Consider the following 26,219-nt stretch of genomic DNA (forward strand, 5'->3'; position numbering starts at 1 on the left):
ATTCTTTTCACTGGTTTGATTTTTCATAAATATGAATCAAATCTTAGCATTCGTTTTATTTGCTAAGAACAACCACCTTGATTTGAGAAAATCAAGCATTGAGGGATAATAGAAATGCTTTACAAGCTCTTAGAAGTTTATTTTCTTGGTCATTATAGGTTGAAAGTTGTGACAAGTCCATAGTGCTTCACTAATGTGTTCCCTTAAGAAATTGCACACAAAATGGTAGAAAAATAATAATCAATTCTCTGCCAAGCGCTCAAAAAATATTATGAAACGCAAGTGCAAAACAAAATGCATATTGCATCTCTTGCATGTAAAATTTTGGACATATTTACTAGAATTGATATGGGAGAATCGTGATCTGAATCCATGTCAAAAGACCACATTCAAATTACACTTTTTCAGTTTTAGAGTTACTGGTAACGTCTAGTCTAGAGACTTTATCAACGCACTCCATTATACATCATTTCTGAAATAATTTCTCACAAAATGGATTTCCCCCAAACAAAGAAACATTAGAAAATGGCACTGTACAAGCATCCCAAATGACATCAATTAAAAGACCTGAAATTTTCATAATTTACTTCTCAATAGCATTCTCTGATGTCTCAAATGTCAGAAACAGAAACAGGTTTCCTTTGCATAAGCCCAATATTGATGACATCTCTTCTCAGATGACTTGGTGCTCTTTCGAATTATGCACAGCTTCAAGTTGACTAACTTGGTCTTGCTCCCCTTGCAACAAAATCAAAAAAGCTGGAAGAAAAGGCTGGTAGAGCCATCCCCAAAGGATCTCAAATCTGCTGGTTTTACCAAAGCTCGACACAATGGGCATGTCCTCTCCCTTTCAAACCTGGATGGAATTTTAAGCATGAAAATCAATAAAAATATCAAATGTTTCCTTCTTTGGCATTTCAGTGCCTTAATAATAATAGATGAGAAATACATGCGGAGAGAGGAGGGAACTACCATTCTGACACACATTCCTCACAAAATATATGTTTACAACGAAGTAATATTGGGGCATGCATTTTCTCCTGGCAGATTGCACACAAGTCTCCAGCTGCAAGAACCTGCACAGAACAATGGTCAGTAAATGTAAAAGGCTAACCAATATTAGTGTCATGGTAAATATACTAGCAATTCAACACCCACAATGCCAGAAGTGTGATTTAGTATGTATTATCAAAAAACTAGAGAAAAGAAATGAAAAATATCAAAAAACAAATTTATATAACTTTGTTGTACCTCATTGTGAGGAAAACTACCCACATTTTATTGTTTCAAAAAACCCCCATTTACCCTCTGCAAATATAATTCTCAAGACCCAGATCCCAGAAAAATGCAGTATTTTTATAGCATTAAAAGAGTCAACCACAGTTACGGTCAAGGTGTGCCAATATCTAAAAAAAAAAATTATTATGCAAATCATAATTAATCAGTAGGTATTTTTGTTTGTTCACTAAATCTATTTGGGAAATTCAATAAGAAGAATCAAAGAAAAAATATGCATTGGATTATATATCAGAGAAAAAAATGAAAGTTATTTTCAATTTGTCAGGATAAAATCACGATAAAAAGTGGAAAAAATCAGCCAAAGGTTAAAGTTAGGAAAAAATTTGAAAAAATCGCTGCAAAAATCAGAAGAAAAAAACCCTTACATTAAATCTTTTTGACCAAAAAAATATAATTTAAGCATGAAAAAATCACAATACTCCCCCCAAATTGTGTTTTATCAGTGATAAATAATGAAAAAATTATTCCAAAAAATGGCAGATGCGTGTTGCCCTGATAAATTAACTTTCCCACAAGTTTTTAGGCAATTTTATCAGAAGAGGCAGAGATAAATGATCTATCAGAAGAGATTGTGATATATTAAAGATACATACTTATATGATATACATAACATTCAACATTTTAAATTCACTTTAACTGATGTAACACGATATACTTCACAATTTGTAATACCAAGTAAAATAACTTGAAGCACTTGCATTCACTGAAAGAAACACATATTCATCAAGTTTCAGGGTACTACAGATATGAAGTAGGCAGATGCCAGAAGGCTTAAGGGTGATCCAGACACTCTCAAACCTATGAGCTCCCACACAAACATCTAGACATAATGAGTTTGTACTCATCCAAGATAAGGGTCCGAACTCTAGTATATATGGATGGAGCTTAACCCATAATGATCAGAGTCATAGAGATAGTTTTGTGCCCTATCTGAACCTGTCCCTTGTAGGATACCGAATAAGGTTCTAAGGAAGTTTAAGCACTTTGATTTCCAATTTTCCAGGCTCTGTCATTTGAGATCTAAATTCAACCTGTTAGTCATAAATATGTAAGAACATGCCCTCTGGATATTATATAATATATGGCATAGATATGTGTTTTATAATTATGGAGCTGTGGCATGTATGTACAGCTGAGTGGAATAATACAGTAGCACCAGCAAAGTTTGAGAGAGGAAAGTATAGGAGTGCACTGCAATTGTACTGTAAACATCCGAGAGTGTTCATGGAGGATTCACTGAAACAACTACATTAAACGTTTCACATGTGATAGTATAGATGAAGCACAACCCCATGCTTCTGGAATCTCCCACAGTTGGTTTCTCTGCTATAAATTCTTGTGTTTATTCCCCTTTCCATGTGTATTACAATTATTTACTTTCTTAAGAGTGCAGGTTGTGTACCAAGCACAACCCCATGCTTCTGGAATCTTCCACGGTTTCTCCACTACAAATTCTTGTCTTTATTCCCCTTTCCATGTGTATTACAATTATTTACTTTCTTAGAGTGCATGTTGTGTACCTACTATATCAATTTCAGCAGTTAAGCATAGCAATTCTTAGGCTAAAAACTGTTTCGTGAGCAAGGTACTCTGGAGGATAGCAAGAATACTTATGTAAGATTCAAACATAGTCTTGATTTCTTTTCATATATTACTTAATATATCTTGGCTTGTTATAATGTATAAAGGACAATGGTTTCATTACTAGAAGAATCAAAATCATGACACAATTATTCAAACTGAAATTTGGTATTGTCAACATAGTGGAGCCAATAATCAACTTCATTTTCCAAAGCATTGAAATCCATGTACAAAACTCAATGACACTGCCATGCAATTCAAACCCCAGTAATCAAATCCAACTTCTTGCCATTTTTCTCCCTTGACTATCTACTACGCTGATGCTGCATAAACTATAAAGCAATACAACTCAAGATTTCATGGAAAAAATTTCATCTACAAATTAAAGTTAGCTAACTTTAAAGTATTGATTCAATAAATCAGAGCAACAATATTCATATTTCTCTAGCAAAACAGCATCTTTGAAAATACAATTATTTGAGTAAGAAAAACTGCATCTCTAAGTTGTAATCCCCTCTTATTAAATAATATCAACAATTATCTAAACAAAGCTTATTGCATCATTGAAGTAGAAAAGGGTAATAGACAATGCAGCACCAAATTGAAAACGACTATAAAATGTGGCAACTATTCAAAGCATTTATACCAGAAATAACTTGTAAGCAAATTTAAACTGTGCTAAAACCCACAAACATCCTTACCTCCTCCATGCTAGCATATGACCCATACTGAACTTCTTTGCGAGACAATGCTTTCAATGCAGCAAAGAATGATTGAACCTGAATACAAACCACATTCAAGCACAATAACTTAGAACATGCTATTCAATCTTAAATTTAGTGACAAAACAACTGCAACCAACTACCAGATAACTAATAAGCAACACATTTTTAATTTCATATTTTTGGGGCACACAGATTAATTTAGAAATTTAACTAGCCATATAACACGATAAAATATGAAATAGTGATAAGAAGGCACTGTGCCCCACCCTACGGGTGCATGAGAAGTGCTAATTTTAAAATAATTAAAAATACTGACTTTGCAATTAAAAGATCTTTACCTTCTCCACAATTGATGTGAGTTTAAATGTAAGATATAATCCTGTCGTGAGAGATGAAAATAGGCTACCATAATCTTTGTTCAAGAAAAACCGGTACCAGACAGGAGTAGGAAGTAATGCTCGGTAGAGCAGTAGAATGTATTCAACCAGAGTCAACATCTGACCCTGTCAAACAACATTTTGTTAACATCATCAAAGAAAATAATAAAAAAAAAATCTCATAAAGAAAGAAACATATTTATTAGAAATGCAACTGTGCATGCAAAATGTGTGTAAACTTATATATGATACCAGAAACTGACAAAAAGGAAAAGACTCTGAAACAGGTAACATTTCCCCTTCTAGTGGAATTCATTGTACTTCTTAAGTCTTTAATAATGGATGAACAATTGTTTATAAAGCAAAATTCACAAAAAGTGCGGTAAGTGTCAGAGAATACAAAGTGGATTTATTCAGTCTTTAAGGTTTGCAAATCAGAAAAGCTTTAGCAAAATTTGAAAACCAATTTGAAATATAAGATGGTTGGCCTTGTGCTTTTAATATGAGCACTGATGAAAATACCACAGATTTAAAAAAATCAAACACAAAGAACAAAACTTGAGGATCTTAATCCTGATAACGATCTATATTGTTGATATTACATCAAATATCAAATATCATCTGTTCAACTTACTTGTATTTTTATTGCATTGGTATTTTCTTTATATTTGACAAGAACAATGAGTTCCCTATCTATCAAAGGCGGGCCTCAAAAGACCCCTAAAACGATTGTTTTCTTTCTCTAAAACCCAGCAAGAGGGATTTAAAACATTAAAATTTCCCATCACATATTTAGTGGAAATGATTAACAAAGTCTCAATTTTGTTACAGAATTTACGTAGGCCTCCACTGTGGAAAAAGGTAATCATTCAACGTCTAAAGTATAAGAGAAAGGCCCCATATGTCGGAAAGATTCTCTGGCAATACACCAGTTTTTTAAAGTATTCTGCGATGTCCTCTATTGAAAACAATGTGACAACGAGACATTTATTAGCATATTTTCTAGAAATATTATTAGGTTGGATTGTTCTAGACACATGTATTAACTTACCCGTTCAACAGAATCAAGGGGTAAAGAGACTTAAACCTGTGCATCTGGTTATATCCAGTAGATTTGCTAAACAAAAATAATCTACATCACAGTCATGATATAGCCGATGAACAAGGGCCAGTGGGAACAGAATGGATCAAATACCTCTGGAGGATCAGATCTTTCAGTTGTTGCGCCAATCTCTTATAAAATCACTCCTACCTCACTCAAACTCCTCTATCAATCCCCTACTATGGATAAAGTTATGGCTCCAACTCTAAAACAGTCTCATGCATGCTGCAGCTTTGTGTGTAATACTTGAAAACTGCAAGCAAGCACCTTCAATCTAAGGTCAGATGTGAGCTAATTACGGTAAAGTAGACTTCGTCATACCTCCCTTGTGTAATTTCAATAAAAATAAAATCTATATTCATTTGATCCAAAGAATGAATCATGTAACCTGAGGAGCTCGTGCAAATGATAAATGTTAGGATGAGTAGAGAAATCAAATGTGTCATATTTTATAAGTTAATCATATAACTAGAGATGGTCTTAGTAAAATAAATAGATTCTCCATATTTCATCTACCAAAATATGAACTGCAGTAGTGTAGGGTACTTTACACTGTTCCCTAGAGATGTTTCCCCCACATCCTAGATGCTCATCACAGATGTCCAGGACATTCTGGGGATGGTGGAATTGGACAAGACATCCTCCCTCCAATTGCCTCACCTTCTATATTTAACAAAACTAAGACATCTATACGGCATCTCCTTATTTTTTTGATAAGTCAGAGCATCCCCCATGCCTGCAGTTGCGCCTTTAAAATGGCGAAAAATGTGAAAGGCTTCCCACTAGCCGCTTGTGACTAAGATCAAGCCTTCTTTGGTGGAGAAGAATGTAGAATCTAGGTGGCGGATACTGCAGGTGGTTCTCCCCTTGGTTTTTAATAAAATTGGGGATGTCATGGCAACACAGAGAAGTCAGGGCATGCACTTCTTAAACAGAAAAATAAATGTTCAAGGTTTCCCGTGAGCTGCTGGTGACTGAGATCAAGCTTCTCTGGTGGAGTAGCGAAGAGAGAGTGTAATCTTGGCAGAAACCATATATAGTTAAGATAAATTGATAGCACTCACCTGCTGGAATTTGTCACACATGATTCCAGTCCTTTTCCACCATAGCTGGGCAGACTTGTTTCTCAAATAAATTCCTTTTGAGCTAAAATGCATTTACAAACCAAATAATGAACATCAACTCCTTGGCATTCATTTTGCCATACAAAAGCAAGAACAGACAGGATAGCATTGCTGATTAGAAGCAAGGAACACAACTCACAGCCATTAATGAAACTAAGTGAAGATAAGTTTCCAAGTGCCATATACTCTGTATGCTCTCATGCTTATATTTCCAGTTTTAAGTGTTCAAAATTTTTAAAATCATGAATAAAAATTACTCATCAAATACGAATATAACTGCGAAAAGCAGAAACCCCTCTGCGAAACCTCAGCGATCTTTACCAGGGTCTGGGAGGCATCTCGGGCAATGGAAAAACAGTTTTGCTCCTCTGGAGGAACAAATTATTGACACCCGCTTGAAGAATGGTCTTAATGCCCTAATCCCTGAAGTTACAGGGGCTAATTTAACAACTTTAAAGCTTAATGATATCAGCAGAAGAGCCCTGGGGGCTTTGTCCGACCGTCTTCCTTTTTCAGAAGCCCCCTCAGCTTCTTCGGCGATGAATTCCCGGCTTCACCCTATGAGAAGGGTAGGGTCTCCTTGTAAATTTCAGAAATCCACTTCATTTCAGAAGAAGCAGGCGCCCCTCTTTCTCTCAAGAGATTTATCATCATTGGGATGCCCTAACAAAAAAAGTTCTCCTATCTTACGGTCTGAGACTCTGTCGAAGTTCCAGGGACACATGGCTTCGGAGGCTAACAGAACCATACTTGGGGTTAGAAAACCCTCTTCATATAATCCAGATTCTTTTACCAAAAGAAGGGAGGAGGTCTTCCCTAAGCATGGCCCTCTAAACTTTCAAAAGCCGCCGGTCTTCAACACAGATAATATTATGATTATAAGTAATAATCATACTGATGAATTATGGGACTGCTACAACGCTCGCGGGCTCTTTGGCAAATGGTTCGGTTATGGCATTCCGTCCTTGGAGATTCAGCAATGGCTGAAATCCTTCATGGGAAACCAGATAAGTATCATGAACTTAGAAAACGATTTTTTATTTATCAAATGCAATACTGCGGATCTTAAAGATAATTTACTTTAAAATAATCAAAGATTTTTTAAGGGCTACTGTTTTAAATTTTTCAATTGGAAACCTAATTTTTCCCCTAAAGATGTCGAGAAAATTAGGGTTCCAAAGTGGATTCAATTCCCTAACATGCCGGTTGAACTAATCCATAAAGAGGTCCTTAAAAAATTAGGAGAATTTTTAGAAGGTTTTGAGGGTTTGGAGGATAACTATCTGGAATCCTCTGATATCAAAATTTTAGCCAATATTGAGATAGGTAAATTAACATTTGATCCCATTAAAATTATTACAAATCACTCAATTTATGAAATCAAACCAGAGACCACCGCGAATGATTTCATTCCTAAGACTTGTATCTCCTCTGATCAAGGGTCAAATAAAACGTGCATTAAAGCTTCAAGGGGGGAGGTTTTGAACATTAAATTCAACCCTAGGGGAGGTCTCATGTTAAATAAACAAAATTTGGGTTCTATGGTATCAAATAACACACTTAGGTTATCAGAAGGCAAAGGAAAAGAAATTTCACTTGAAGCTCCTGTAGTGGAACAAAGGAGGAGAGACCTTGCGAACAAACAGAGTCTCTCGCCGATCCCCATACCTACAACCAACAAAACTATTAATGACTTGAACTTTGAAGATAATGGTCCCCTTATTCTGGAAACCATCCCCAGTCACCAAGAAGCTTTATCAGCTCAAAATAAGAATATTTTGGAGGAAAATGACTCTCGAAGCAATCTGTCCCTGAGTTTGGAAAATAGGGATAAAAACAAAAAGAAAAAAGAAAAGAAAAAGAGAAAGAACAAAAAAAGCAAAGGTAGAAACAAAAAACGAAAGAATAATAAGGAAAAAATTCATTCAACAGATAAGAGCACCATCATGATGGGTGATGAAGACAGAAGAGCCCTTGAGGATAAGCGCATACTTGAATATGTGGGTAACTCTGTTACAAATGATCTTATAGAGTTATTTATTAATGAGATTGCTGATGTGGATGAACTTGCATTGCAGAAATCTCTGTTAGCCAGAGAATTGTGCAAGCCCTTTTCTGAGGTTATGACCATCCCTCCCTCTGGTGATGTGGCATTTGAAGTCGGGGACTGCCTTGGGATCGCTAACACTATTGTGCAATGCTCCCCCCCTGACTTTGCCACTGACCAAAAGAAGCGGGGTAGGAAATCTATGATTGAATTACTCTCCAGGGCTGGTTGTGCGGTTGGCCAGACAAAAATCACTAATATTTTTGAGGCAGGGAAGGGGAAGATCCTTCCCAATGAACCATGAAACTCCTTACATGGAATGTTAGGGGCATGAATGCTCCTAACAAACAGTGTATAGTAAAACGATGCATAGCCAAATTCAACCCCGAATTATTCTTAATACAAGAGACCAAACTTAATAACAGTGAATTAACAAACTTAAAGAAAAAAATAGGTATCAGAGAACTTGAAGGGCAATCTGCCTCTAGAGCATCTTGTGGACTAGCCATCATATGGGACCCGAGGCTAGTTTCCTTCAGTCTGATAAGGAAGACCCCGAACTGGATGTGTGGTAGAGTTGTGAGCTTCAAAAGTAACTTAAATTTTACATTAATAAATGTTTATGGTCCCACACAAACACATGCAAAAAAAGAAGTTTGGGAGGAAATTGAGAATTTCCTTCTAAACGAATGTGATCAAACCTACCTTATTGGTGGAGATTTCAATGCAATTCTGGACCCCAAGGAAAAATGGGGGGGCAATAACAAGATGACTCAAACATGCTTAGACTTCAAGAATTGGATGCATAAATGCAACTTGCTGGATTTAACTGCCAAAAGTGAGGCCTTTACCTAGAATAACAGAAGACAAGGCTTCTGTAATATTGCAGAAAAACTGGATAGATTCTTTCTATTTGGTAATCTGTCACAATCCTTTGAAACCCTTGTCCTTCCCATCTCCAGATCAGATCATTTCCCGGTCCAATTAACTATAACAGAAGCTCTAAAACCGACTACAACCCCCTTTCGCTTTGAAAAAATGTGGCTCCGAGATGAAAATCTATTACAACTCATTGAAAAATGGTGGAATGACACTAAAGTCATTGGCTCCAAAACCTTCAAAATAGTAACCAAACTTAAGAAGATTAAGCAACAATTAACAATGTGGAATAGAGAACACTTTGGAAATATCTTTTCACAAAAAACAGAGATTGAAAAGGAGATGGAGATTATTAATGGTGAAGTGATTAAGTATGGGATGAACGACCTCTTATATCAGAAGGAAAAATGCAATTTGGCTCGTTATGAGGAAATTTTAGCTCGTGAAGAGATTTTTTGGAAACAGAAATCTAGGGACAACTGGCTTGAAGCCGATGATAGAAACACAAATTTCTTTCACAATAGCACTAGACATCATAGAGCATTAAACAGAATCAACAAGATCAAATTGGTATCAGGGGACTTTACTGACAACTCGGAAATCATCGCTAAAACTGTTGTGGGGTATTTTGAGACTATCCTTAATAATAGGGAGGGCTCTAAATGGACCAAGGAGAGTGATTTCTTAAAAAATATTCCGAAATTAATATCAGAAGAACAAAACTTAATGCTCAACAAAAAATTAACAAAAGAAGAAGTTGAATCGCCTTATTTCAAATGGGTCCAAACAAGGCTCCTGGCCCCGATGGGTTCCCGGCTCACTTCTATCAAAAATGCTGGAGCTTCATGGGTGGGGAAATTACTAAGGCCTTAGAGGGGATGAGAAACTCTGGGAAAATTCTCAGAGAACTTAATAATACCTTCATCGCCCTAATCCCAAAGAAGGAGGTCGTGGAAAGTTTTGAAGACTATCGCCCAATAGCTTTATGTAATACCCTATATAAATTACTCACTAAAACAATGGCAAACAGATTACTAACCCTCCTCCCCATAATTATCAGTGAGGAACAAACAGGATTTGTGCCAAATAGATCCATTTATGATGGTATAATCATTGCTCAAGAGGCTATTCACTCAATACAAAATAACAAAATTCCAAGCATGTTGATAAAACTAGACATCAAGAAAGCATATGACAAAGTGGATTGGCACTTTCTTTGTAAATGTCTGGATGCTTTTGGGTTTAATAAACAATGGATTAATTTAGTATTCGAATGTATCGCTACTCCAAGGATCTCAATCCTTGTCAATGGGGCCTCGGAGGGCTTCTTCGAAATCTCCAGAGGCCTCAGACAAGGGGATCCCCTCTCCCCCTTCCTCTTCATTATAATGGTTGAATCTCTAGGTAGAATGATTAACTGGGCTAGAGAAAAGGTTCAGCTTGTTGGTATCAAAATCACCTCTAACATGGAACCTATCACCCACCAACAATTTGTGGATGATACCATGTTGTTTGGATCAAGCAGCCATATGGAGGCTAAAAGAAGTAAAAAAATCTTGAACAATTACACTAATATCTCTGGTCAAGAAATCAACACTATGAAGTCTACTATAACTTTCTTTAACACAAACAAAGAACTTTGAACAAGAATTCTAAAAATCCTTAAATTTAAAGGAGGAGAATTGTCATGTAAATATTTGGGTCTCCCTATAGACAAAGGCACTAGATCATCCAGTCTTTGGAACCAGATTGTGACCAAAATTACAAACAGAATATCCTCTTGGAAAGGTAAATGGCTTTCCTCTGCAGGAAAGGCCACTTTGATCAAGGCGGTCCTCTCGGCCATGCCTATTTATCAACTTTCATGTATGGACCTACCTGCTTCCAAGAGGAAGGAAATAACTAGTCATATAAGGACTTTTTTCTGGCAAGGTTCGGAAGACAAGGCTAGACTTCCGCTGATTGCCTGGGACAAGATCTGCTTACCCAAGGAAATGGGTGGTTTAGGCATCAAAGACCTTATCCAGAGTAAAGCGCTGGGGGCCAAGTTAGTCTGGCGGATGTTTTCTAACCCCAATGCTAAATGGGCCTGTACCCTTTTTAACAAATATCTGCACAACCCTGATCCTATATGCATTTTTAGGACCGCTCACCCTCCTAAGGGTTCTAGAATTTGGAACTTCATGCTAGAATGCAGGAGCATCATTTCTGATAAGTTAACTTGGTCCATTGGCAATGGACAGGAGGCCTTGTTTTGGAGAGACTCCTGGGGTGCTTTCCGTCCCCTCATCACTCTTCCCAATCTTAAGTCAATTATTCCCACCCTTGAAGGACTTTGGGGTTCTCATGTAAAAGATTACATTGAAGAATTTAGCATTGGGCACTTGAAAAAATGGAGATGGAAATCATTATTGCATCTTGATATTCCGGCCCAGGAGAGATCCTTCTTATCTCAGATCCTAGCCTCAAGAAATATTGCCCTTACTCCTGATTCTGACAAATTGATATGGGCTGGCTCTAAAAAGGGAAGATATGAATCAAAGGAGGGATACAAACAAATTCTAAATAAAAAACATATTCCTTGCTCCAACCTACCTTTATCTCTATGTTGGGACAAAAGGTGCCTTCCGAAAGCAGGTCTGCTTGCATGGCTGGCTATTCAAAACCGAATCCTCACTTCTGAGACTTTTAAGAAACTTGGATATGAAGGGCCAAGTAGATGCCCTTTATGTGAAAAGGATGAGGAGTCTTCCAATCATCTTTTGGTGACTTGTGATTATGCTCATAATTGCTGGAGTTGGTTAAGAAAGCAGATGATCTGGTACTCCCCCATTCCTAATAACATTTTGGATCTTTTTCATGATTGGCCAATCAGGAACATTGGCAGCATGTTTGAACACTTATGGATCGTAGCCCCATCTATCATGATTTGGGAAATATGGAAGGAGAGAAATAGGAGGATTTTCAAAGATAGCAAAATGCAATGGTATCAATTGGTCAATAAAATTGAAGCCTCCATAGTTGAATTAGTAAATAACCAAACCCTAAATCTTCAGAGAGACATCAATATGTCTTACTAGGATGAAAAAATGAGACTTAGATGGAGAGGTCTAATAATTCCTCCCTTCATTGGCAAGGGTTCCCCAGCAAATGAGCTATCTCATAAAAATTGTAACTGGATCCCTCCTTTCAAGGGATGGTTTAAATTGAACTTTGATGGTGCCTCGCGGGGTAACCCTGGATGGGCGGGTCTGGGTTGTTGCATCCACAACTCAAAAGGGGACGAAGTGGCCTTTATGGCTCTCCCCTGCGGTTCAAGTACTAATAATATGGCTGAAATGCAAGCACTGGATGTAAGAATAAACTTAGGCATTTTACTCAATATTAAGAAGATTGCCATTGAAGGTGATTCGGCTATTATCATCAATGCCCTTAGAAAAGGGTCTATGCCTGACTGGAGACTTAATGCTTCCCTGGCAAAAATTTTGACAAACATAAAAACATTTGATAGGGTCATCTTTAACCACATTTACAGGGAAGGCAATAGGAGAGCTGACTCCCTTGCCAATATGGGAGCTGATGGCAAGACATTAATTCATGTTGCTCCCAAAATCAACCCTTAACCAATAAGTTGTTATATCAGCTGATACCGTATATAAGCCTCTACAACTAAGCTGAGTCTTCAAAACTCTCCTATACAGCTCCATTTTATATAAAATCACTAATATATTCAGACACATAATTAAAACCTTATATTCTTGTATCCACATACAAACACCACCTTAAACATATATATATATATATATATATATATATAAGAATATATGTATATATACATATTGATATATAATACATATATATCAGTATATATATATACACTTTTTGGACATATATATATATATATACATATAATTTGTATATAGGTATAAAAATTTCTTCACTACATAGCGAATCAAGTAATTCCTTCAAATATCACTCATTTGGTATATACAGATACCTGTATGTAAATATAAGGGGAAGGGTATGTACATACACAGGTATTTATATAATCCATCCATTTATAAACAAATATATTTACCATATATATTAACTTGAATATCCAAATAAGGGCAAAATTAGGAATAAAACTAACCCTGGCCAACTATAAAGACTTTCTTAGATATCTTTAGATACTCATATAACATTAAAGAGATTTTACAGTCTTTTATAAATAAAACATAAAAATTAAAAATTAAAAAATAGAAATATAATAAAACAAAAAGAATACCATACAAGAATTAAAAAGAAAGATATAATAATTAAAAAAAAAAAAAGGAAGAAAGAAAAAGAAAAAAATAAAACTCTTATCAGATAATAATTGATTTCATTCACCCGAAGCAAATAGCACTAATTAAGTGCACTCTATCTCAGCCATAATAACAAGTAGAGAAAGTATCAGTTAAAAACTAATGATTATGGCCCTGCATTTAAAATCTTGAGGATCTCTATCAGTGGAATAATCATTCCCTCACTTAAAAATGAGGCCGAGCATTAATGGGGCGATCGGTGACGCCTAGATTAAGGATTAAATATCCCATAGATATGGATTAATTAATATTATAATATGCCAAGATCCCAATGTTGTCTTAATAATTATGATTTGTCAGAGCTTTAGAATGTAGTGTATGTGATTGCTCTTCTGTTAAAATTATTTCGGGCTCCTCCACACGTTTTTTCCTCAGCTGGCGCATCATTCTAGGTTATGTGTTTTTTCCGGAAACCAATGAACTACTTCCAAAGTGGAGTTTTAGGAATACATGTTTTCAAAATGAGCTTATTCAGAGTGTTTAAATCATTCAGCTTCCTGCCTTAGCGTAAGGTCTATCAAGCTGATACTCTACTGTTTTCCTGAGAACCCATGTTGTGAATTTTTCAGGCGATGGACACCCCAATTAAACTTTGCAATTCAAAGAGACAAATGGCCTTTGAAGGGGCCATCACTCGTGACCGCCTTAAGCGCATCATGCGTCTCCCTCACACCTTGGTGATTGATGCTATTGAGAACATCTTAGGCCCCGATTTCCTCACAAATTCGGATAGAACCAGGGCCAACACGGACGTGGCCACCATGTTTCTTGTTGTCACTATGAGTTCCACTAAAAATCGTGAAGATACCAATGCTCTGTGTAGAGAGGTCTTCGATGCCTCTATTATGGGCGACCTTGAGAGGGTTTTAGTTAATATTGACAATGAAGGGACTATTCTGAGGCCAAGGAATTATGACATTCTCATTCGGAATAACAGGCCAGTGCCTCGATTCCCCATCGTCTCCACGGATGGAGAGCCAGTATCCGCGGAAAGGACCGAGGTAATTAACAGAAGTGTTAACTTTCTGCTTTTCTTATTCCATGTGAGACTCCCTCCGAAGCCTACATGGTTTGAAGACTTCCTCAGAGCCGAGGGTCTGGTTCTGGAAGAGGATAGGGCTTCTCCTTCGTCCTCTAGGGAGGAATGAAGTGGCTCTGCTTTCAGAGGGAGCATGGTTCCATTTTTTTATGCTAATACAGAACTATGGGGGCTGGTTTAAACGTTAACTTGAAGTAATACAAGATGCAATTACAGTTATCTGAATTAGGGTTGAGATAGCAAACAGTATCGTAGCTTTAAAAAACAAACTTAAGCATCATATAAAACACTAAATTAGTATGATATTTATCCTACAAATTACTGTGACCGAATGAACATGAAGGAATATCCACTATACAGATATACATCACCATTTTGCTATTAAAACAGTTAAACATATCCACTTTGATTTATTTCGAAGGACATATGCTGAAGTTTTAATGCCATCTGGTGATGTTTTCTATATTTTGATGTCTCCATGTCATTTTTTAGCTGGCGAACTTTATATGGATAGCATGCAACCTGTGAACTCCTTCTGCTATAAAACTTCAGGGCAAGGTTGGATGGATTAAATGAATCTCCCCTTTCCTACTCTTGTTGTTGTAGCCTGGATTTTACTCTTATTAAGGATAACGTCCAGGAGCATAAACAAGAGTTGGAGAACTGAGGTTTTATGGCGGGCAGGATCTTTAGGCAATTTTGTTCTATCCTAAACGCATTTGGTACTTTAAACTTTGTCTCTTAAATTTATTATTTTACAAGCTTAGGAGATATGTTTACTTTGGAAATAACTCAAGGTTTTTATCAAGCAATAAATTGTCGAATGATACAAATGGCAGGGTAATACTAACAAAATTGTCAAGTTTTGGAATAACTGACATTGCAGGCCGAACAGGTTGTTACTGACAAAATTGCCGAGTGTTTTGAGTAACTGACTTTGCAGGCTACCAGGTGATCATGGGCAATTATGGAGCAACTCTAAATAACTAAAGAACAACTCCAGAATAAAAGAGAAAAATGATCATTTGGCTACTGAAAACATTTCTTTTGGGCTTGTAAGGGAGGGAAATATAAAAAAACCTTCCCACCCGATTACCCTGGCCCGGGGTCTTCATGTATCAGAACTGTAATTTATCAAGAAATACGTTGGACTATGGTCTCGGGCAAGGCCGGAGGTTTTCTCGACTCCACTCTTTCCTACCGGCGCCCGCATGAGTGGAGTTATGTATTATTTCATAAATGAATAATAAAATGTCTGGCTTCGGCCTCTTACCGATCAAAAAAAAAAAAAAAAAAAATTAAATCATGACCTCTGCTATAATGTATCAAAATTTTCAATTTGGGACATTAAATTCCAATTTTTTACAAGTTTAACTATACATGACATTAAAATTGAAGTTTAGACATTCATATAATGTATCAATTTTGATGTTCAATGTAACATGTTCATTGATTCAATCATTCAAGTAGACTAGCAATAAAAAATTGAAATCTATGGCTTCGTTTTACAATGTCTTACTTATGACAAATGGCTAGAAGGCTACAGAATCATAAATGAAAGTGTAATGACACTGACAACATACATTCTTACACTTTTCATCAACCAGAAATTGTGTGTGACTGAATGTAATAACTACATGCACTCATTTCACAAATGCATTATTTAACTTTACAACCATATGCAATCATGCTGTTTTTCATTCAACATCTATAGAAGTTCCAGCCATGCATTGCAGAAAAAGCATTTTCAAGATGAAAAATCTTGTTACAAAAACAACGATAGAGAGAATCGATAAGGTTCACAGATGACCAAAGTAGGCCAATGACTAGTATGAATAACTATTACACCATACACAATTTGTATGTATGGTTTAGTGAATGTTGGTTCTTTACATCAGCGGCCTACAACACAATTTCCATTTTATAATGGTACCTGATGTAAATATCAGATACCATTAAAAGCCAACTGGGTATCAATGGCTGCTATTACATTTTTTTGTGCAAACTTTAAAATAATAAGTAGTTTAAGTAGCAAAAAAATGTAATTATCATAATTTGGTCACTAAAAAAATATCTTTTGATAATTTTTATGATAGAAATTTGAATGTCTGCACTTTAATTAAAGGGTCCCTGAATTAACCATCTCTGAGTAGAGAACTTGAGATAAGAAACTGATTTGTACACAAAGGGAAGCAAAACTATGAATATGAGCTCCAAATAGCCACAATAGAATCCAATCTCCAGTTAACACCTAAAATTGGTCCCTATAACAACATCCCAATCCTTTTCAGATAGTGGCAAGAATATGAACATTTAAAATATATATATACATTACCTGCTTACGATAATTACGACCTCTGCTATTTTTATAATAGATCAAAAGGCCACACTTTGCAACCATTGCAGCTTGCCGCACCATTGTATCTATAAAATAAATAAAGGTCAATGGGTTATTTGCAAGAATCAAAAAATCAAATATTTCATTTGAGCTTTGCATGAAAGAAAGAAAACAAGTGGAGATGAAAATCAGCACAATGGACCAAAACAATATGCTTTGTATGATCAGTTAAGTATACAATGTTAATATGGTGTGTTTAAGAATCTGCAGTTTATAATTTATACAAACCAAAGATAGCAACTAATATCAATGGAAAGGACAAACAAAATGGTTAAATGGGTTTTGGGAAGAAACAAAATTGTTAAAGTGTGCTGACATTTTTATCTGATCCAAACTCACATTAAAATTTTGCTGGTGAAGCTTGAACTGTTCTCATTCACTGGTCAAGATGACTTATGAAGAGGAAGTAAGAGGAAGAAATGAGCAAGAAAAATTGAGCTCATGAGTGACATTGGCATGCAAGAAGTAATGGTCCGGTCCGGTCCTGGTCTGGGGTCCTGGTCCGGTCCGCCTGTGGTCCAGACAGGGTCCGTGCTTCACAGGCCGTGTTCGGACCAGGTTGAACCCGGGAGGACCCAGGTCAAACCCGAGGGTCTGACGGCCCATAAATGGTGTTTTTTTGCAAAAAATTGTTTTTCTGAAATCCACCACATAAAAAATTTAAATATAACCCTAAAAGTGAGTTTTAAAACATTAACTTGGCTCATTTCACACAAGCAACATGACTACAGGCAAGGGGAAATGAAGATGTGGGATATAGGGCCAGAGCATACTGATTTGGATGCTCACACTTCTCAGCTTGTTGCATTTGATGACTCGGATAGCGAGCAAACTTGTGGTGCAAGTGCAAGTGGCATTGGCATTGGCATTGGCATTGGTTCATCTAATGTCAATGTCAATGATGAGGAGGAGGAGGAGAATGATGATGATGAATTAGAGAATCCATTTGATGATTAAACTTTAAATTGTTGAAAGTTGAAACAATGATACTTGAATATTTTGTCATTTTGATACTAAACTTGATGTATATGATGCTATTATGGTATGATCATGATGCTACGATTACAAGTTTATGTTGGTTTTGTTGTATATATGATGCTATGTGACATGCTAATCTTAATTCATGCTTATGGGTGACATTGGCATGCAAGAAGTACTGGTCCGGTCCAATCCTGGTCTGGGGTCCTGGTCCGGTCCGCCTGTGGTCCAGACAGGGTTCGTGATTCACAAGCCTGGTTTGGACCAGGTTGAACCCGAGAGGACCCAGGTCAAACCCGAGTGTCTGACGGCCCAAAAATGGTGTTTTTTTCGCAAAAAAATTGTTTTTTTGAAATCCACCACATAAAAAATTAAAATACAACCCTAAAAGTGAGTTTTAAAACATTACCTTGGCTCATTTCACACAAGCAACATGACTACAGGCAAGGGGAAACGAAGATGTGGGATATAGGGCCAGAGAATACTGATTTGGATGCTCACACTTCTCAGCTTGTTGCATTTGATGACTCGGATAGCGAGCAAGCTTATGGGCAAGTGCAAGTGCAAGTGGCATTGGCATTGGTTCATCTAATGTCAATGTCAATGATGAGGAGGAGGAGGAGGAGGAGAATGATGATGATGAATTAGAGAATCCATTGATGAACTTTAAATTGTTGAAAGTTAAAACAATGATACTTGAATATTTTGCCATTTTGATACTAAACTTGATGTATTCCTATTATGGTATGATCATGATGCTACGATTACAAGTTTAAGTTGATTTTGTTGTATATATGATGCTATGTGACATGCTAATCTTAATTCATGCTTATAGGCTGCATAAATAAATAAATAAATATATATATATATGTATGATTTACATGTTTTTGTACTAACGAACCCAAACCCCTTTTCAAAATTTTGCCGTACCGGTTCTTCGAACCCAAACCGGCAACTTAGATGTATATGTATATGTATGTATACATATACATATATTAATGCATGTATCTATGATATACATACATACATATGTGTGTGTGTGTGTGGATAAATGGATAAATCTGATGAATGCGTGAATTATTATTTACAATATATATATATATATATATATGTCTATGCATCTATGCATTTAATAATATATGATTCTCTACTTGCAAGGAGGGGGAACAGTTGTAGATCCCTCACTAGGTACACCACCCTATGAGAATGGTTAAGGACCACATGGAGCCAAGGGGGGCAGAGTTTCCACTCTTGGGCCTAGGGTCAAGGGTCATTTTAAGGACACCCTATTGCAATCTCCCCTAAAAACCCTATATTGATCAATTATTGAAATGAAGCAGAGGGGTTCCTCAATCATAAGAGGGAGAAAAGGATGACATGATAGAGGGGAATGACATACAAGCCTCACTAGGTACGCTACCTCGTGGAAATGGCTAGGGGCCCCATAAGGCCAAAGGGGGCAAATTTTTCGCCCTCGGGCCTAGGGTAGAGGATATTTAGGATACCTTACCATGTCTCCCATCTCAAACCTCATTATAGTTAAACCCCCACATAGTTGGTTAGATTTGTTATGTGTTATCGATAGTCATTATACTACTGAATACAAGTCATAGTCAGCAGAAAACACCACTTTCATGATGCAAAAATGTATAAATCATGCCCTGCACAGACAACTCATTGAACAATCCCACCTATCAATATCCTCCCAGTTAAATGATATAGCAGAACATGAAAATCTTGAAGGCTTCAGAAAACTTCAATAATAAATTCTTCACTTGAATATACAATCCCAATCAGGCATGTCTTATAAACTTTAACATGCACACACACATACATAAATAACATCATAATTCTTATTCAACTACCAATACTCATAAAGGTTCTAGAATGTCTATGATGGATGCCTGATCATTGTCATCGTATAAATAATTGAAATCACCTTATATTTTAAATTTTTCCCTTGCTGTCCCCTAAAAAATGACCTTACAAAAAAGCATCCCAGAAATGCAATCCCCTGTTCCCTACTGTCCCCATCCCAAAAACATAGGGGAGCATAGAAAAAAAACTAATTTTTTTCATTTCCCCAAAATGCTTGGTTTTTCTTAATTTTCAGTCAAACACTCATTTTTGCATTTAAGACTTCAAGTTTTCCAGACAGTTGGATTTTTGCCAAAGCAACCAAACATTGTATTAATTTGGGCTCTTGTTCTTCAGCAAATATATGTTCCATTCTCGTACAATTAAGACCTATTTACTGTTTTATGGCCTTGACACCCATGTTTTTTTAAGAGTGTTGAACTTTGGCTAAAAGTAATAAAATTACGAAAATAGCATGATGAAGGTCCCTGGTGCCCCTTTACCCAGCTGAGGGGTACCGACTCGGATCATGCTCTAGTTTTAAAAGCAAAGAGTAAAAGTTGTTTCTGACTGTGCTGGATGGAAAGGTGGCATTTTTCCTTAGCTTAGCTTAAAATAACAAAAACTGCAGTTTATCCCTATTTTTAGATTTCCAGTATTTTTCCAAATTAAATCCCCACGTAATTGAATTATTGTAAATTTGGCTTCCAATTTAATCCCAATCCCAATTAATCCTATTATGGTTCTTATTCTATTATATATATAATTTGGGAACAGCACATAGGAAAAGTAAATCAATGTTTGAGAATTGTGCACTGAAACATCCAGGCTGATTACAGATCATCAACAGAAGTTTCTTTCAATTGAAATCACCATTCTCTGCAAACATTAAGCTTCATTAATTTCAGTTAACTTCGAGAAATTCTTCAGCTCACAAAAGTCATGTTTTGTGATGTTTATTGTATTTTTAAAATATTTTATTCATAGTACTCCAGTTACCCATAGAAACACTTTTCTAGCTCCAAATGAGAGTCAACAAATAATAATATTAAAGAGCAAAAGAACTTGGCAAGTCTTTTCTATTTGTTGTTTTCTCTTCCTCTCCCAAGTTTTTGAAATAGAACATATTTTAAAAAATTTCTTTGTTTCACCATATTCATTTTTCTCAAACATTGTCCTTATGTTAGAAATTAATGTACCAAAAGAATAGTAAACACAGATTTATTTTTTTGATACATAAGGAGAGAAGGTATTATATTTAGTCAAAAAAAGTTTTTACGATGCTTGTCCATTGGACAAAATAGATGCCAGAGCTAGGGCACCCAACCTAGGGTAAACAACCCGCTGATACCCACATCCAAATAGAGACATCCAACCTAGGGCATCCAAAACACAAGGGCAATCTAAACCAGCTTTACTAATCATACACTGTAACCCATCTTTGGGACACAAATAACATTTTGGAACTGTCATCCAATACTGCAATTTTTTGCTACAAGGTGGGTCGGCATCCATGTCGATATGGCTGGTACACATACAATGGGGAAACCAGTCTTCCAATCTGGGCATACCACGATAGTATCGGTCATCTCGAGCAAGGGCAACCAACAATTGTACATAGAACGTAGATGGTCACCAGTATCTTCAAAATCTCATTGGTCATCGTTCCCCTCGTCCAGACAATCTGCGAACAAAACCATCAAAAGCACCAACCGCAACCAACATTGGAAGGGCATCATTCCAACAAGAAACCTTTATAGTCTAGTCTCAATTCTATGAAAAAAGCAGCACCAAAACACAAGGGGATGGCACACCATGCCACCATCATCTTCCTACATGGACCGATTTTAAAATCGAAGAAATATCCAATCCAATTCCAATTGTGGAATGGCACCAAAAAGTGCATCTTTTTGAGGTAGTTGCAAGCCACCTCCGCCTTCACCCAACGCCAATCCAAGTCATTCCTTCGATATCCATGATGAAAGGAAGGCTCTCCACCACCACCATGGAATCAAGAAGCTTATAGAGTTCACTAGGCGGAGGAAAACCAACACCAAGCAAAGCAAGAACCACAACATCCTCCAAACCTCCTATCTACTCCTCGACCAAGATTCTTGATAAAAGAATCGTCATTGCCTTGGCCTAGTTAATATCTAATAAAGATTCTACAAAACAAGAAGCCAAGTCTGAGTTAACCCGATATCTACCACTCGACTTCAAGAACTCCCACCCTAGAATCAATCCAACAACTACTACTTCCAATCTCCCAGCAACCTTGAAGTCGGGCCACAATCTTGCATTCAAAACATACCCCAAAAGAGCCATTTGCCTCTTCGTACTTGTGAGTCCAATCGACGTCTCCATCTAAACCAACAACACCCAACCAAATGTGAGGATAAAAGAAAATTAGAAGCAACTTTACATTGAAATGGCACCCATAAATAGGGCTCGACATCAAGTCCACTTGAGGAATCCTCAATTCAAGTTTGGGAGCCCCAACCAACAAAAAGGAGCATACAAGAACCCCTTGGGCTTTGTGCCAAGACGTAGAAAAAACTCATTCAAACTAGCCAAGATACACCAATAACCCATCTTCAATTGTTTTACTAGAGAGTTACATTTCTATAAGATCCAACATCATAGACAAACAACGATACACCAATTGCCGATGTTAGGAGACTCACCCAGCAACCCTGGCCACCATCAATCACAAGAGTTGTGATTGGTAATCACTTATCCCAGTTCTTCTTCCCTCAAACCATCTGCAACTTTATTGGCCAAAGCATCTGCCTTGCCATTAGCTTCCTTATAGACATGGTTAACTATGAAAGCCTCAAAGGTGTTGATAATCTCCAATGCTTCATCCAAAAAGGCTTGGAGATGCCAGCTGGAAGTAGATCCTTTTCTAATGGCATTCACCACTATGGTCGAATCCCCTTCAATTGCTACTTTTTGAAGGACCTTAAACTCAGCCACATTGTTTGAGCCCTTATTTGGATGTTGTGCTAGCCTTATTAATATTGCCCCATCACTGTCTCAAATTATACATTTTGCCCCCTAACTTCATGGGTTGCCCCGAGACGCCCCATCAAAATTCATCTACACCAAAGCACTAGGAGGGGAATGCCATCGAGCATTTTTCCTAAGCTCCTGAGCCTCAAAGTCTCCCAGCCCAACTATGGGAGGATTTTTGAGATTAAACCAATTCTTCTTAATTTTAGCATCCCATTCACTTAAAAAGGCTTGCTTACCCACAAATTCTCTAGTTCTACTATTTGCTACCTCCACAATTGCACCTTCCACCTTATTGAGAAATGATTCTAGTGCCATATCTTTCCCTTGGAAGATTCTTTTATTTCTTTCCTTCCACAGTTCCCAAATGAGCATGGAAGGACAGATCGCCTAGAGGCAAGAATAGGATCCTCCTCCCCTTCTTTGCAAAGTTCACAAGGTGATGGATCCTCAAACCCCAATCTTCAGAACCTATCCACTGTCAATACTTTCCTTTGTAGAGCACCCAGCAAAATGTTTCCGCTTTAGGTAGGCAAAATTTGTGCGAACATAGATCTAGTAGAATTGTGGTTGTTTCATGTAGATCGCTCTCCAAGATTATGTATCCATCTTGTGTTGTAAGTGCTTGTCTTCAAGCCATTTCACTTTAAGGTATCTTTCTCATCACAAACCCATTGTCCTCTGAGCAAGAGCCTCCTTAAGTTGCTCCACTTCAGCAACTGGCACATTTAAGTTATCAAAAGCTTTCCATGACCAAACCTTCAAGTCGTCCTTTGTGTCATTATCCAAGTAGTCCACCACACTGCTAACCCACAACTAAGTTAAAGCATTCTTGATGACATCTCCATTTATCAACCTTTTTAAACTCTCAAACCCACCCCACGAATCTACCCAAAACTGAGCTGAGTAGTCGTCATGAATGTCCCATGTTAGAAAATCTGATAATAGGGGTCTACACTCTAACATAAAATTCCATTACCTTGAACCCCTAGGATCACCATAAGTGTTTAAAATATTATCTTCTGCATTCTCTCCCAAGTATTTATGTTGAAGAATTCTCCAAACCAATTTCGCCCCTAACATTTTTTTATTTTAATAGTTGTTGTTTTATTCCTACTCCCCCTTATTCTTTAGCTTTGTTGACCTTGTCCCAGGCTATCAAGGGCCATTTGTCCTTCTATTCATACCCTGCCAAAAAAAATTCCTAAGTGATTGAGTTATCTTTTGGTTTGCCCCATCTAATAATGATAAGCAAGAGAGAAGGTAAATCGGAATAGCTGATAAGACAATTTTCACCATTGTAATACGCACGGCCCATGAAAGTCGTCTTCACTTCGAAGACGTTGCCCTATTCGTAACCTTCTCACAGAGGTTATCCCACAATCTATTGCTCCTTATTCCTTTGTCCAAAGGGATACCAAGGTAGGTGCATGGGAAGTGACCTTTCTTGTGTCCCAAAAGTTTGATTATTTCCTACTCCTTTCAGGTTGTCGTGGAAAAGAAGATAATTTCTGATTTGTTTGCTCCAACCTCTTGGACCAAAGAAGAGTATAACTAAAGGATATCTCTCAAAACTCTTGCCTCAGATCTCTTTGCCAATCCTAAAAGAAGGGTGTCATCAGCAAACTGTTAATGTGAAACGGGCAGGTGACTATTAGAAACATTGACCCCTTCTAAGTTGCCACTTGTCAGAGCTTGGTTGATTGCCCTTCCCAGGGCCTCTGCCATTATGATAAAGAGAAATGGGGAAAGAGGATCCCCTTGTCTGAGCCCTCTAGACACCTCAAAGAACTCTTTCAATGTGCCATTAACCAAGAACGAAAATCTTGGACAAGATGTCCAATTAAAAATCCAATCTAGACAAGACTTTGAGAACCCAAATGCTTCCATCACTTTAAGCAAAAATCTCCACTCCACTTTGTAATAGGCTTTCCTTATGTCAAGCTTGATCATCATAGCCTAAGAGTTAGTCTTTTGTAACGAGTGTATAGCTTCTAGGGCAATTATTACCCCATCCAATATGGATCTCCCTGGAACAAAGCATGTTTGTTCCTCGGATATGATTTCTAAAAGAATCTTTTTAGCCTGTTCATTGTTACTTTTGCCAAAATTTTGTAGAAAGTATTGCATCACAAAATAGGTCTGAAATCATCTAGTAAAACAGCAGCATATTTTTTCGGTATAAGTGTTACCAAGTTCCTTAAGGATCTTACTTGATGCCCTTGAGTCATCATTCACCTCATAAATGTCCTTCCCAATTAGATGCCAACAATTTTGAGAAAAGAATGCCCAAAAGTCATCTGGGTCTGGAGCCTTGTCCGAGTGGAGCTGAAATACTACTGCTCGAACTTCCTCTATGGTAAAGCAAGAAAGGAGCATTTTCTTTTGATCTTCATTTATGGGGGATGGAATATTCTCCAGGATTTTGTTTTCGGCTTCAAGATTCAAAACCTCTACATTGTTCAAAATATCCTAATAGTAAGAGACAGCCCCAGCTTATATTTCTTCTATGTCTTCCAACACAATCCCTCCTCCCCTATCAATTTTTGAGATTTTGTTAACAAATCTCTAAGCTTTTGTGTTGTGAAAAAAATTGTGTTTTTGTCCCCATCCTTAATCCAAACTTCCATGGATTTCTACCGCCAATAAGTTTCTTCTTTGGCCAGCAAGGACTCATATTCACCAAGAAGTTTCCTTTCTTGTAGAAAGTTCTCTTCATTCATACCAGACATCAACACCTCCTTGTTGAGGATCTCCAACTCACTTTCCACTCTACTTTTTTCTTCAAAAAAAAATTCGAACCGTTCTTTATTCCACTCTTTCAAGTGTTGTTTCAATGACTTTAGCAGCAACTTGGAACATCTTTGACCCCCTAACTGTGCTTTCCTTCCACCATCTTTCTATCAACTCGAAAAAGTCATTATGTTGCATCTGCATATTTACAAATTTAAAAGGAACGCCTATTTGGTTTCCTTTCCCCACTGATGATCAAATGCACTGGATAATGGTTCGATCTAGACCAAGGTTGGATCAAGCTTTCCAACCCATATGGAAATTCACTAAGGTCTCCTTTCCAGAAGAATCTATCTAGCCTCTCAACAATATTGTTGAAGCCTAGTCTTCAATTGGTCCATGTGAAGTAGCCATTGGAGGATGGAATTTCCATTAAAGAACTCCTTGCCACCCAATCTTTAGAATCTAACTATGACTGCATTCTCCTAACCACCCCCCTCTCTTATATGTGTTATGCAAGATAACTTGAAGTCCCCTCCAATTATGTGAAAATCTGCCATCCAAGAGTCTAAAAGATGAACAATTTCTAACCAAGTGTCCTTTTGCCTACACAAGAAACCGGTCCATAGACATTTGTCCTACACTACCTGCCAACTGCATCTTTTCCACCATCCCTATTTGTGGTCTCCAAAAGACCCCGAAACAACTTGAGAACCCGTTGG

The 26,219-nt window shown here is 37.1% G+C and overlaps 1 protein-coding gene across 1 annotated transcript in view; it reads right to left on the reverse strand.

The window, feature by feature from the left end:
* Window positions 1-283: 283 nt before the first annotated feature.
* The window catches only part of LOC131048298 (uncharacterized), a 42,481-nt gene continuing 16,545 nt past the window's right edge, over window positions 284-26,219 (reverse strand). The window contains exons 5-9 of the mRNA XM_057982197.2: window positions 16,855-16,943; window positions 3,944-4,108; window positions 3,582-3,659; window positions 973-1,076; window positions 284-856 (exon numbers count right to left, since the gene is read on the reverse strand). Coding sequence (XP_057838180.1) covers window positions 751-856; window positions 973-1,076; window positions 3,582-3,659; window positions 3,944-4,108; window positions 16,855-16,943 — 542 coding nt within the window. The 3' untranslated portion in view covers window positions 284-750. The remainder of the gene's footprint in view (window positions 857-972; window positions 1,077-3,581; window positions 3,660-3,943; window positions 4,109-16,854; window positions 16,944-26,219) is intronic.

Source organism: Cryptomeria japonica, chromosome 9, assembly GCF_030272615.1.
Source record: "Cryptomeria japonica chromosome 9, Sugi_1.0, whole genome shotgun sequence".
Taxonomy (NCBI): Eukaryota; Viridiplantae; Streptophyta; class Pinopsida; order Cupressales; family Cupressaceae; genus Cryptomeria; species Cryptomeria japonica.